This window comes from Cebidichthys violaceus, unplaced genomic scaffold (assembly GCF_023349555.1).
Source record: "Cebidichthys violaceus isolate CVI_PGR_0920_01 unplaced genomic scaffold, fCebVio1.0.p SCAF_54, whole genome shotgun sequence".
NCBI lineage: Eukaryota > Metazoa > Chordata > Actinopteri > Perciformes > Stichaeidae > Cebidichthys > Cebidichthys violaceus.
The window spans coordinates 716,131-731,130 of NW_027176750.1; the positions used below are offsets into that span (position 1 = coordinate 716,131).

The 15,000-nt window shown below is 43.0% G+C and overlaps 1 protein-coding gene across 1 annotated transcript in view; it reads right to left on the reverse strand.

Moving 5' to 3' along the window:
• LOC137888427 (spectrin beta chain, non-erythrocytic 1-like) overlaps nt 1–15,000 on the reverse strand; it is a 64,233-nt gene that overhangs the window by 28,862 nt on the left and 20,371 nt on the right. The window contains 16 exon segments of the mRNA XM_068731813.1: nt 1,802–2,013; nt 2,117–2,323; nt 2,676–2,756; nt 3,103–3,321; nt 3,654–3,805; nt 3,932–4,085; nt 4,538–4,744; nt 5,132–5,227; nt 5,906–6,064; nt 6,299–6,416; nt 7,312–7,499; nt 7,610–7,722; nt 7,970–8,085; nt 9,065–9,145; nt 9,541–9,632; nt 11,527–11,700. Coding sequence (XP_068587914.1) covers nt 1,802–2,013; nt 2,117–2,323; nt 2,676–2,756; nt 3,103–3,321; nt 3,654–3,805; nt 3,932–4,085; nt 4,538–4,744; nt 5,132–5,227; nt 5,906–6,064; nt 6,299–6,416; nt 7,312–7,499; nt 7,610–7,722; nt 7,970–8,085; nt 9,065–9,145; nt 9,541–9,632; nt 11,527–11,700 — 2,369 coding nt within the window.

Here is a 15,000-nt window from a genome sequence, read left to right on the forward strand (position 1 = left end):
GAGCCGAGCGGCAAATTTACAGCGTAAACTCAAATGTATCATGAATTTCTCTGCTGACATCTACAGCATATCGATACGTTTGTATTAAACTAAAATGATCTGATGAAATCTGCTGCTCGATGGATCTGTTGAGCTCTGGTTGAGAAGCAAAGATCTTTATAAATGTGAAGTTCAAGTGAAGTGTTTTCAGCTGAAACCTGCTGCTGTTCAGTAACACACACACACACACACACACACACACACACACACACACACACACACACACACAGTTAACCAGCGTCTGGGAAAGGATCCATGTGAAGCTTTGTGGTCAAACAATATTGAGAGACAAGTAGCTGAAAACCAGATTCAGAGGCTTCTGTGAACGAACTGTGTAACCACAGTCACACACACACACACACACACACACACACACACACCCCCCCCCCCCCCCCCCCCCCCCCCCCCCCCCCCCCCCCCCCCCCCCCTCCCCCCGCTGGTTCCCACAGTCTCTCTGTGACCGTCTGCATCTAAACAACAACCAGCTCAACTGGATTTAAGAAAAACTAATAATTTGTTTTACGTTCCTTCTAATATCAGTGTTCAGGTTGATTTTTTTCCTCTCAAGGGTTTGAAAACGTTCGGCGGTGGGGGTGGTGCTTATGAGTAGAACTGACACGATTAGTCAATTAATCACTGAGTGATTGAGATTCATCACATGGTGATGGACATTTGTTCACTATTTTCTGACATATTTAAGACAAAACGCCGTTCTTTAAAGAATGCTTTGATTAGAGAATCCGTTGGGGAACAATTAAGTTTCCTTTTGACTGGCAGGTTTGTTGTTGTTTGTCTTCTTTTATTGATATTTTGATCATATAGTTTGTAAACTCACTGCTTTTTTGGATTGAATCCAAATATGAATAATGTTTTATGACAGAATCCATTCAAATTAAGTGAACTACTCAGTTCCGTATTGTCAGCGTTTCCATAAACGCACCACGGTGGTCCCTTCTCCCAAAGTATATATATACAGTTAGGTCCATAAATATTTGGACATTGACACAATTTTCATCATTTTGGCTCTGTACACCACCACAATGGATTTTGAATGAAACAATCAAGATGTGCTTTAAGTGCAGACTTTCAGCTTTAATTTAAGGGTATTTACATCCCAATCAGGTGAACGGTGTAGGAATTACAACACATTTTATATGTGGCCCCTCCTTTTTAAGGGACCAAAAGTAATTGGACAATTGGCTGCTCAGCTGTTCCATGGCCAGGTGTGTGTTATTCCCTCGTTATTTCATTGACAAGGAGCAGATAAAAGGTCTAGAGTTCATTTCAGGTGTGGGATTTGTGTTTGGAATCTGTTGCTGTCAACTCTCAATATGAAGTCCAAAGAGCTGTCACTGTCAGTGAAGCAAGCCATCATTAGGCTGAAGAATCAAAACAAACCTATCAGAGAGATAGCAAAAACATTAGGTGTGGCCAAATCAACTGTTTGGTACATTCTTAAAAAGAAAGAACGCACTGGTGAGCTCAGCAACACCAAAAGACCTGGAAGACCACGGAAAACAACTGTGGTGGATGACAGAAAAATTATTTCCCTGGTGAAAAAAACCCCCACCCACCCACCCACCCACCCCACACACACACACACACACACACACACACACACACACACACACACACACACTTTTTTTTTTTCTTTAATTACTCTTTAAGGTTGTATCTACTTGACTGACAGTTGTTAAATATTTTTTTATTTGAACCCAAACTTCCTGGTTCGCGAACGTTGCTTGACAAATCCAGAACTCACCGGTGCTGGACGACCTCCAGGTCCTCCAGTTTTTCGGGGATGTCCATGCTGTTGAGCCACTGCTCCTTCTCGTCGATCCACACCTCGCAGGCGTTGGCTTCGCTCAGCATCTTGTAGAGAACCAGAGCGTCCTGCAGCGCCTGAGTCCGGAGCCGCGTCAGCTCCACCACCTCCTTATAACGCTCCTCGATGCCCGCCAGCCGGCTCTGAACCTGCACACACAACCAACATCCGTCAGCGACTGAAGAGAATAACTCTTGCCTGCTGTTACTTTAGACTCTAAAGAGGTCAGTGTTGTGTCTGTCAGAGCTTCACCTCCTCAGAGTTGGCCTTCTCGGGCGGAAGCGTGCGCGACTGTTCGTGCAGAGCCTCGATGACGGGCCGGTAGCTGCCGATCTCCTCGGCCACGTCTTTGTGTTTCTTCACCAGAGCCTGAGTGGAGAACTCGTCGTGACCGACGTCCACGCTGGAGACGATCCGCAGCACGTCCAGCATCCACGTGTCGATGTCGTCGGCATCGGCCTGCGGGGAGAGAATCAAAAGGTTCAATATCACCAAAAACAATATTTTCAACATTTTTCAATTACTTTTCCAGGTGTCAAAATGTATCCTGCAGACCGGAATCATGATTTTATTATCTGGATTTGTTTTTGTTGCCCGAGCAGAAAATGAATACATGTGTTTTTGTTTCCTTTTACCAATGATTTACAGATGTCTTGAAAATCTAGTTCAGTTTTTTTAACAATCATTTTGAATAGCATAAGGTGGAAGACGCACTGAAACAGCAAATGAAAAGCAAATTTGTGCTTGTTCAAATCCAGTCCAAATTCATGCGAGAAGCTACGAAAATATGCGCTGCGAAAAGTGGTTTTACCTGGAACTGGTGCTGGTTGCAGGCCTCCTGCAGACGAGCTTTGCGGACGGCAGAGAGACGCTCCAGAGCCGCCCACTGCTCCTACAGGTGTGTGTGTGTGAGTGTGTGTGTGTGTGTGGGGGGGGGGGGAGGAAATGAAGGAGGGAAGGTGTTAGGAAGGGATGCAATAGTTATGTTTGTGGAAGGACTTTTATTCACTTTGAAGCCAATAAATCAAACCCTTTAAAACAAAGTTGAAGGTGAAGTATAACTAACTTGTAGTCATTTAAATCTAAAGACCTCTAAAGACTTCATTAAAGGCAATTAAATAGCTTTTTAAGCGTTAGAATTAAATATTGAGACACTCTGAGACTTTTTAAAGGCGTCTTTGAGGAATAAAAACAGATTTAAAGTTCCCTCTGAGAGCAGGAACTCCGGCGCGGCGTACCTGGATGTCCTGGATGCGCTCTTTGATCTTGTCGGCTCCGAAGTGGTCGTTGGCCACCAGCTCCTCGCCCTGTTTGATGGTCTGCTGCAGGTGGGCGGCTCGCCCGCTCATCTCGTCCTCGAAGGCTTTGTGCTGACTCAGCAGTCGACGCGCTCCAGTCAGATCCTTCCCGTAATCCTCGGAGGACAGGATCTGCTCCTTCTCCCTGATCCAGCCCTCCTACAGACCACAGACACATTCGGGCCTCAGTCACGTCGCCTCAGGGCGAAACTCAGGTCTCTAATTCTGATGAAGCCGAGTGCGCTGTGGTTAAAGCTTCTGAGTTACAGCACAACGTGCGGCCATTTTGGATCAGCACTATAGCACCGAGTGAAGTGAAGTAAAAGAAAAGCAATTTCTTAAAGTTTCAGAAGTGTCTGAAAGCAAAAAAAAAAAGAGACTAAAAACAAACTGACACTGATATTTTTTCATTTAGCTGCCGGGTAAACTTTTAAGAAGAAAGGCTTTTATAAACTTTCTTATAAACTGTTTATGAGAATAATAATAAGAACCTCTTCGGCCATTTCCCAGAAGAACTTCCAGAGGCGGCGGGACTCCTCGAGGCGAGCTCGCCGCTCAGCCGCCAGCTGACTCAGCTCCTGGTAGCAGAAATCCATGTGAGCGACCCGATCCCTGATGATCTGAGGATCACAGGGCTTATAACCTGAGGAGGGGGAGAGGAAACATTATCATCACGCTCATCTATTTCTCTCTGAAAGAACAACAACTAAGAGCCAAATAGAGAGCGATAATAAATCTAAAATGTCTTCTATTCGTCCGTCTGTCTCACCCTCCATGTCATCGGCAAACTTCTGAGCGTTGCGGTTGACGTTTCGGACTCGGTCGGCCTGGATGCCGATGTCGGCCTCCACCAGAGCGTGTTTCTGCAGCAGGTCCTCCACACCCAGCAGGTGTTTCCCATAATCCTGAGAGAGCAGCATCATCTGCAGGGAGAGAGAGAGAAAGAGAGAGAGAGAGAGAGAGAGAGAGAGAGAGAGAGGGGGCGGGGTCAAAACATCCTCCAATGATTCAGACATGCAGGTCTTTAATGCCAATAAATTAGTAGTGCACTGATTCAGAGTTAAGTATTATTTTGTCGATTCAAATTTAAAATTTGTCAGTTTTGCACCGACCAACTAATTATTTTTCTGAGAGAAAATCAAACATACTTCAGTTATCTGCTCTGGTAATGTTTGAAATGTTTCAATATTTAGTTATTTTGCAGTTTCAGTTTCAGAATATTTCTTTGATCTCTTACACGGTATAAAAAGCTTCTTCTATCGAGTAGACCTAACTTCTTAAATGCGTAAGAGTTATAATGTTGTCTTAACCCCGACAGAAGAAGAAGAACTTTGGTTTCTTTACTGTGTCATATGTAGGCAGACTGCCTCCATACCTTCATCTCGTCCATCCAGTCCATGATGTAGAGCATCTCCTGGAAGACTCTCTGCAGGCCCAGGGTCAGCTCCAGCCTCTGCCTGCGGGCCTTCAGCAGCTCCAGCAGGTACTCCCACAGCCGGATCACGTTGTCCTTCCTGGCCGTGATGCGTTTGATGTCGTGGTAATTCTCCGACTCCATCTCCCTCGCCACGGAGACCACCGCCTGCGCCAGAGAGAGAGAGGGAGGGATGAATGGACAGCAAAAGACAGATCTTACCTTGTTTTGGGTTCCTACACTAACAGTGTTTTTCCACCACAAACATGAACCTTTTCATAAACAAAATGTAAGTAATATTCAACGTTTTCATCGTAAAAATCTAATAAAGTAAGACATAATTTACGCCACTGAGATAAAACCACTCTCATAAAACCAATAAAACAACCTGATTAAACTGTAAAAAAGTATTGATTACTATTTATTCCAACCTGAAATGGTTTGTTCCATTTGAATAAGACTACTAAAGAGTTGAACAATAACAACAGTAATAATAACGGCTACTTCTGGGCTTATTTCATAATAATTCTGTGTCTAAAGCTGTGATGAACGGACCTGAACTCGCTCCTCGTAGGCTGCAATGTCCGTTTCTATGGCTTCATGTTTCTTAGTAGCAGCTTCTACGGCCTGGAGGTCAAATCCAAAGTTATCCTGGAAGAGGACAGAGGAAAGGACACAAGGAGAGGACAGCAGAGAAGGAGGGGAGAAAACAAGGAGAGGAAAGCAGACAAAAAGAGGACGAAGAAAAGGAAACGATGAGAGAAGACAGGAGACAAGAAGAGGATGAAGAAAAGGAAACAATGAGAGAAGACAGGAGACAAGCAGAGGAGAGAGGAAAGGAGACAAGAAGGGGACGAAGAAAAGGAAACAATGAGAGAAGATAGGAAACAATAAAAGAAAAGAGCAAAGAAAACGGAAAGAAAACAAGGAAAGAAGAAGAACAAGGAGAGGACAGAAAACAGGCAAGAAAACAGGGCAGAGGAGAGAGGAAAGCAAACAAGAAGAGGAGACAGTAAAGGAGACAAGATGTGAGATAAGGAAAGGAAACAATAAGAGGAGAGAGGAAAGAAAACATGGACAGGTAGAGAAAAGAGGAAGGAAAACGAAGAGAGGAACGGTAGGTAACAAGTAAAGGAGAGAAGAGAGGAAATAGGAGTGAGGGGAGGACACAAAGGAAGGATAGAGGAACATATGGACAAGATATTAATTATTATGTTATTTCTTAATTTCTGGACAATCTGTGAGCACCATCTTTGCGCCTCTACAACATTATAAAGTGAAATTCTTTTCTGGGATATAACACCATGGTAACAGTGAAGTGCGCGTTACCTGCGAGACCAGCCGCTGGTTCTCGCTCAGCCACGTCTCCCTCATGGCGGCTTTGCGGTCGAAGCGTCGGGCGAGCTGCTCCAGCTTCTCCTGACGAATCAGCTCCGTCCTCAGAGCCAGCTCCCGCTCGTGCTCCGCCTTCTCCAGACGCTCCCATGCCTAAAACAAACGCACACAATATCAGCTAAACAGCGACACAGATGATGAACAACATGACGGTGACTCCAGCACAGCTAGATTGATATCAATACGTTCAGTTTTTTAAGAGATTTTAGTAGCAGGACGTTATTAACAGAGTTTCTCTTTTTCAAATTAACAATATAGATCTTTGACATTGTGATTTATATATTTTAAGTAGATGTAACGTATTCTATCGTTATGATGATAAGTTACCTTGTTGATGTCAGAGATGAGTTTGCCCTCTCGAGGAGTGTAAACTTTCTGGTTGTTGGCTCTCATCTTACTCTGGATGGTGAACAGAAGAACCTCCAGGTTTCCCTTCTCTGTGAACCTTCACACACAAACGCGCACAATTCATATTGTACTATTTTAAAGTATATTAGTTTCAGACATTTGAAGGTTCAACGACAGACAACTTGTGCTATATAATGAAGTCTAACACAACAACACAATCTGAAACCTCAAAAATAAGCAGAGAGAAAAAACAAAACAAAAAACAACACATTTTATGCTAAATGTTAATTGCAATGTGTTTTTGTTTTTTTTATCCACCCACTAGTCATAGTCATGAAGGCATTAGGTCATAGACTGTCATGTCTCATTCATGTTTCAGTAGATCTACAAAGTAAACAGTAGTTTTTCATAAATGTGTTAAAACTTGAATAACTTTGTAAATGTTTTATGTGAAATGTTACAAAAAAGGAAAGTTGTGTTTTGCTCCATTTGGCCTAAACCCCCCCCCCCCCCTCTCATGATCACAAAAAGACACTTGTTTATTGTTTTGTTTTCCTGCAGCTGTTGGTATGAAATATTTTTCATCCGCTCCGACTCGTTCCAGTTAACATCATCTACATTTCTGTTCAGACTCGGTGAGTTTGGGATCAAAACTGTGGTAAAAACACAGAAACTACGAACTCCCGAGAGACAAACCGTCAAATATCCCTCAACAGTAGGATGCTAGCTAACGTTAGCCTGCAGAGCTCCGGCTCGTCTCTCTCATTGGCTATTGTGGTCCGGCTCGGACAACGATGACGTAATCATCCGGATTATAACTCCTAACACAATACCAACGTCTTGTTCACAATGACTCAACTTATTCCCTGCTTCAAAGTCTTACTTCTGTTCAGCATTACTTTTAATGTCATCAGCCAGGAATACCAAACACCATGGTAAAGCCTGGAGACAGTTTAAAGTCATCAGAGTGTGTGTATACGGTGTTCACTGACTTTGGTGGTTTCTCCACAGTGCGGTAAGTGTTGAAGGCCTGCAGCTGCTGCTGGACTCCCACCAGAGAGTTGGCAAACTTCCTGTTGTTGAGGATGATGATGGTCTGTTCGATCCACTCCAGCAGGTCCGACGCCAGAGACTCGTACTTCTCGATCATCTTCTCCGTCTCGATGGCGTTGTCCAGAACCTAGAGAGGAGGAGGAAATAGGTTTAAAAAAAAAAAAACCACAACAGCACGGCCCTTTACCGTCTGCTGAGGTGAGAAAGTATTCGAGGTGTTAGGAGGTGTTTGGTCACCTTGCCGATTCTCTTCCCCTCCACCTTCAGCGCCTTCATCTTGGAGAAGTAGTGGTAGTAGGTCACCACGTAGGTGATGATGGACTTCTCATCAGGGTGGTCCACACTGATGTCTGCACACACACACACACACACACACACACACACACACACACACACACACACACACACACACACACACACACACACACACACACACACACACACACACACACACACACACAGGGTCAAAGGTCAGAGAGCATACTATATGAGAACGCAGGTGTGTGTGTGTGTGTGTGTGTGTGTGTGTGTGTGTGTGTGTGTGTGTGTGTGTGTGTGTGTGTGTGTGTGTGTGTGTGTGTGTGTGTCCTCCCTCACCCTCGGCATCCAGCAGCTTGGTGAGGCCCAGGTGTTGCTCGGCCAGGTTGAAGGCATTCTGCAAGTTGTGGTGAGCGTTTGATTTCTTCAGCTTATCAAAGTCGATCAGGTCCGGTCTGAAGACAACAATAACAAACAAAGAAAAACTTAGTAATTGATAAATAAAAATCAGGTTGAAATCTGAGCTGTAGCCAGGACGAGTTCCCCATGAGGAGGACTCTAAAGTGATTTAATTACTTGGATTTTTATTTTATTTATTTATAATTAAGTTAACAACTGTGCTTTCTGTGACTTTTCTCCAGGGACAAAATTCTGGGGAAGATTCGGGTAAAATCATTAATTGGTTATCATCAATTTGTTTGTTATTTAGTATGTTGTTGGCCTAAAATTAGACAAAAAATATGAGAAACAGCTTATGAAAACATAAACCATTCGTACGTCCCTACTGGTTTTAATCTGTTCCAACTGGAAAGAAAAGAATAATTCCAGATCAGTCAAACACAAACCCCCAAAATGATTAATAAATCAGAGATTTTCAGAAAATCTTTTTTTTTTTTTCCAATCTTCTGCATGCCTGTTCTTTTACTTGCATAATAAAGACATGATTTGAGTCTCAGTTTGGTTTGAGGGAAACAGCCTGCTGACTGATCAGCTGAGACTCTGCAGTTATTAAAGAGAAGCCTGTGTGCAGAGGTACGACCGAGCAAGAGGAATGACGTGATGTTGGAGTCACTTGTGTTTGTGGATAATAAAGGTCGTGAGGTTTCTCTTTAAAGCTGCTTTGTGTAAAATATTTCACGTGATTGTAGCAGTTTCCAAATGGTTCTCGTGGCATCATGAGTACGCAGTTTGTTTATGATAAAAAAAAAAAAAATGTTAACTGTAAACACTTGGAAAGATGTTACAAACATCTGCCTCAGGCAATACAATAAAAGTGTTCTGTCCCAAATGAACATTATTATCAATATACAGTAAGTTCATTTTATTGGAATCTGTGAAATGACTCCATAGCGTAGAAGAGTAGTAGTCGTAGAAGAGTAGTAGTCGTAGTGGCAGTAGTCGTAGTGGCAGTAGTCGTAGTAGTAGTAGTAGTACCTGTGTTTGTGGATGATAGCGTTGAAGGCCATCCCGTCTCTCCAGCTGGTGCTGAAGTTGTGGATGTTGACGTTTGGATATCTGGACAGGAAGAAGAAATCACAACTCATCAGGTTCTCATGTCGCCCCGCCGCTACTGAAAACGGTACTTAACGGTGCTCTGTTTGTCTTTTCCACATCGCATCGCATTTAATTTAGGTATGTCAGAAAATGAAGCTAATGGAGCCATCACTGTCTCACTTTATTAGCCGCGACTCTGCTCAGCAAACAGAACGAAAGCTTTTAAACGATTCCGGTTGGTGGTGGAAAGATTAAAGCTGACAAGGGGGGAAAAATATCACTTCCAATTTGTTCAGGGAGAAGAACAGGAGGCAACGGGGCTGATGGGAAATGTAGTCTGAACTTTGGAGACGCACTAATAATCTAGAAATACAGATGTGAGGAAGTAATTTTTAAAAACTTGTGTGGACTCTCACCCTGCCGTCTTCATCTGACACCAGAGCAGCAGAGCATCTTTAGCCGACTTCTTCTCCTTGTTGTCCTCCGTCTCCACACTGATGTCCTGGATCTGAGACAAACACACAGACAGAAAGAGTAGGTACCAATGTAACGGACTCTTAACGAGAGAGGAGGCCGCTTGTTGACGAATCTGCTTCTTATTTAAGTTTATTTACACCGGAAGAGTTCGATTTTGTGTGTAATTGTCTTTGTGAGACACTTAAGTCAACCTCAAAGCATTCATGCAGCATTATCAAATTATTAAATCAATTGTTCCCTCATTACTGAAAAGACACAGATATAAAGGAAACCGGATAAATTGCACCACAGCATGGGGAGGAGAAAACAATGCAAAAGAAAACCATGAAAGGTATTATTATTATAATAAAGTTAACTTATGTTACCAAAACCATTACCAACAAAGTAATAATAACCATAATCAAACATAGGGAATAACAGATTCAATTAACAACACTAAATTATGCATAAAGTATTCATCAATCCCTGCTGCAGTTGCAGCTCTAAAAGATGAATTTGAATGTTCGGTTAGGTTTCGATATTAAAGGGTTTATTTAAAATAAAAACAACACACATGCTGTAAGAAGATTAAGAGCATCAGTATAAAAACTGACATCATGGCATCTGTAAACAAAATAAATCTCTGTGAAAATGTCCCACGCTGTTGCTTTCAATGAGTGAGGTCCACCACTGACATGATGCATCGCCTGTCTGTCCTCACTGTCACCAACATTCCTCACATACACAACATCTGCACCTCCATACTTGTGAGGACATTCACAATGCATTCCCTAGACCCCCAGCCGTGAACCCAACTCTCAGCCCTTCCACTCTTTAAAAACTGTCCTCACTTTCCAACCACGTGCCCTCACACACCTCTAAACATGTCCTCACTGTCCAAAAATGTCCTCACTCTGTAAACATGGGCATACCGATGAAAAATGTCCAAAAAAAAATAAATGTCTGCACTTTCACAACATGTCCAGATGTTCTTAAACTGTCCTCCCTGTCCAAACATGTCCTCGGTTTCTAAAATCATTCTCACATTTAGGACATATCCTAAAATGCCCAAAACAACCCTCAATGTCCAAACTGTCTTAAAATCTGATATGTCCTCACAAAGATAGAATGACAACACACGCACACACACACACACCTCACCTTCATTGATTGACATCCATCAGTTTCAGCCTGATAGAAGCGTTAGCCACATCTGAGCCACAAATCAGCAAAATCAACACCGCCGAGGCATATATGACGCACACGCACACACACACACACACACACACACACACACACACACACACACACACACACACACACACACACACACACACACAGGTCCTGCTGTCAATCTGCACTCGGCTCCATTTCACCCACTGCAGGATTTAAAACCACTAAAAAGAGTTTTTTTTTAAATCCTCACGGCTTATAAAAGCTAAATCCTTTTCAGCCAACTGTTCACTGTCCCTGATGATGACATCATCACCCGAGTGACACGACTGACGATGACGAGTGTGATTTCACTCATTAAATGGGGTCATTTTCACCGAGATCGATGGCTTTAAAGCCGATAAAAAAAAAAGAAAAGCTCAGGGACGTAATGAGGTGAGGGAGCCGTTCAACGGTCTTCTCCCTTTAAAGAAATAAATTGGAAATGTCTAAAACCTGTAAAATATGAAGTCATTTAAACGTACAACTCTTAATCTTTTAGTACCTGATTAAAGAGGTCACATATTTAGGATTATAAAGGATTTAACACTACCTCTGCAGAAATAATGCGGAACTTTATCTTGTAATTAAAATATTAATGATTCATTTTATGATTAACAAGATAACACACTTAAACAGTGTATTGGTATTTGTGGAACAGAATCTGGTTGCCCAGATGTCACGGACTACATCTACGTCTTCATGGGATGCAAACCTGCGCGGCTGTGTCTTACCTGGAAGCGGAGGATGATGGTCCAGATGAGCCCCAGGGTGAGGCGGTGGTTTCCGTCTACGATGTCGTGGGAGCCCATGTTCTCCAGGTGGACCCTCTGCTCCTTCAGGAACTGCAGAGCCTTGTCCACGTTCTCCAGACAGTGGATCCTCATCCGACCCTTGGTGGGTTTGGGCTGAAACAAAAAAAACAAACATCTCAGTTCATTTACAGCTTCCAAAAAACCAGGAACCGTGAACTGCTTCCTGCCGTCAAATGAACATGAAGAAGAAGAAAACGGCCGAAGACTTTTTCATTTTTAAAGTGTTCTTTAAACAATCACAAATGAGTCATTTCTGAATTTAGATCTGAAAATCAGATAAATAAACTTCCATGAATTGAAATCCCTAATGTTTAGACTCTTTATTGTAAGGTGGTTGAATTGAAAATTGGTGTGATGTTTATGCTGCACATATTTGTATTCATGCGATCGTCACCAAGCTCCAAGAGTCTCACTCCACACATTTGGCTAAACCAAAGAACAGCTGATATGCTGTTCTAAATTACACAGAACCAACAACACAACATCTTCCTCATGGGTCAACATTTGTACACATCCACACCCTCAGAAAGTCCATCAATACAGTCAAGCAGAACAACATCTCATTGACCTTACATCAGCTTTGTTATAAAAAGAGAAACCAAAGCTGTTCGGTGAGATAATCTGTGTGCACAAAGAAATATAAAAAGAAAAGTCACGAGACGGAACCGTGACAACAGACAGGAAGCGTCGGCATCACCTCCGAGTGTCAGTGAGGTTTTTCCAGCAGACTGAATGAAGTATGATGAACGAAGAGCAGTCAGTTATGATTATTATTATTAGTACAGGGGAGGGATTTCACCCTGTGATAACCTACTTTACTGCAGAGCTTCAGTCCGGCATCACACAGATGTCTGACAGAGCCGCAGTTACACAACAAGCAACAACAGAAACTCAACTGAAGGTGAGAGAGAAGCGTCGGACTTTGAAGTCAAACTTTAGTGGCCACACGGTGGAATTACAACATCCGGCTTCGTCACGCTCGCCCAAAAAAAAAAAAAAAAAAAGAACGTCTTCCCCATAGACTTACATTGTGAAAGAGACGTCTGTAAATCATTTACAACTTATGTAAAATCTTCATCTTAAATGTAGCGCAGACGGTTCAACATTTCCTCTAAATGAAGTGAAGTAGAATTGGTAAGTAGAATAAAATGGAAAAACTCCAGTAAAGCACAAGTACTTCAAATATAAGTACTGCTTGGCTTGAATTCTATTCTAGTATAGTTTCCCTGAGGACATATCCTACAGCTATTATAGGATAGAAATCATTCATGAGAGCAAATCTTTAAAAAAGTCCATCTGTTGTTTAACCAGCCTCTGTATTATGTCGGAGTGATACATGGAGGATTAAAGCCACAGGATGTTCTGGAGGAGCAGAGCACTGATGCAATTATCACGGATTTAATAACAATAATACACAAGTCTATCTGGTCAATGTCCACCTTTAAAAAGGACTTGTGTGCCGGGGACAATCCTGAGACAACACTCTACTGAAAGGTTCATCATTTCAAGTGAGGTGCCAGAAACTCTTTTTTTCCTACTTTAAATGTCTTTTTCTCTTTCTGTGTTTAATGGCCGTGCGTCTTGCTGGTGGTCTGCGGTTGAAAAGGAGTCCTTTGGATGACCCCGTCATGTTTAGGGTGATGTCATTTGAAATATAAATAAAACAAAATATAGTAATAATAAATAACTACAATAAAATAAATGTCGGAGCTGTCGGAGCAGCGATGTTACGCCCTGCAGGCCGTCAAAGGCCACATGTCCAACGCTGACCATCCGCACTAGGACCAGGGCGCCGGCCAACAATAACACGGCTGTCTTTGCTTTTTCCCCTCACACAGACACACAAACACCAGCCGGCCTAACGGTCGCTCGCTGATCCGGGATCTGGACCCGAAGCAGAGATATTCTTGGACCGTTGTTCTGCTGGAGTCACAAATCCGTGAAACCACACAGAGATTCAGAGATCGACACAAACAAAAACCCGATCCGCAGTTTGGTGCTTTTCAGCCGTTTTTAGACTGAACGGTCATGCTGCGTCACGCTGGGTGTAGAGGTGAGCCGAGTGGCTACAGTGTGTTTGGTTTACTGCAGCAGTGAAAGGCTGGAGATATTCTGTCTTTCTTACAAATCCCATGAGAAAATGTATCTCCTAACAAGTGTTGTGTGTATCAAAGCCTGACGTCTTCTTCCTCTGTGCCATAGAGCTCCACTCTTCTTCAAAAACTACTAAAAACATCCAATACTGGGTGACATGTTCCTTCATTACTATAAACACACACTGTAGTTTATGTTGACTCAATCTCCCACACACACACACACACACACACACACACACACACACACACACACACACACACACACACACACACACACACACACACACACACACACACACACACACACACACACACACACACACACACACAAATACTCACACACACAGCCACAAATACTCACTAAAACACCAAATGAATCCAAACTGTACATTTGTGAGATGTTTTCGCCTCAGTACGAACCAACAGGCTTCAGAGAGCGCTGATGGTTTTGGTCTTTTTTTTTGGATTTGTTGTTATAAAAACATAGAACAACATGCAGCGTTATCCTCGTGTGGGGCGCTAAAAGAAAATCTGCTGAGCAGTGTTGACACGACGTCACCTTGATTCCCACATCTCACCAATTAACTCGGTGGAAATCAAATGACGGACGAACGTCCGATTTGGAAGGATCCTTTAAACGCTGCCTCTGCAGTGCGGAACCAGCCGCTCGCTCTCAGATTCTTCTGCGGCTCCTGGAGGCGTTTTGGCTCCATGTAAACCCTCAAAGTTACTCAATGACTCCTTTCACAACTCTAACACCCCCCCCTGTTATTCCCTCCGTCCGTCCGTCCGTCCTGCTCACCACTTCACAATCACTCTGCTTCTCTGCTTTATTCTATTTCAATTTCCCCTTTTTCCCCTCTTTCCCCCTTCATTTCATCATTCCCGTCTCCTTTCCTAAGCTCGTCATTTTTCCTCCCCTCACTTCCTCCTCCGCGAGGAATCAAAATGCCACAGATTCTCTGGCTCTCTGCCAGAACAACCATTCAAAAAAAACAACACAATAAATAAAGTAGAACATGAATGTAAAATAACCAAATGGAGTATACATTCCTGGCTGACAGTGGAGCTCTGTGTTTCCTCTCCCTGTGTGTTTGACAGGTTGTGAAAAGGCCGGAAGACAGCAGAGAGAAGAGGGACGGCCAAGAAGAAGAAGAAGAAGAAGAAGAAGAAGAAGAAGAAGAAGAAGAAGAAGAAGAAGAAGGGAGTTTGGCTCGTAGAGCTGGAAGTCACAAGGTGGGGGGTGAAATTGGGTCCGTCTGAGCGAGTTTAAATGGTTTTGAGTTTGACAGAAAGA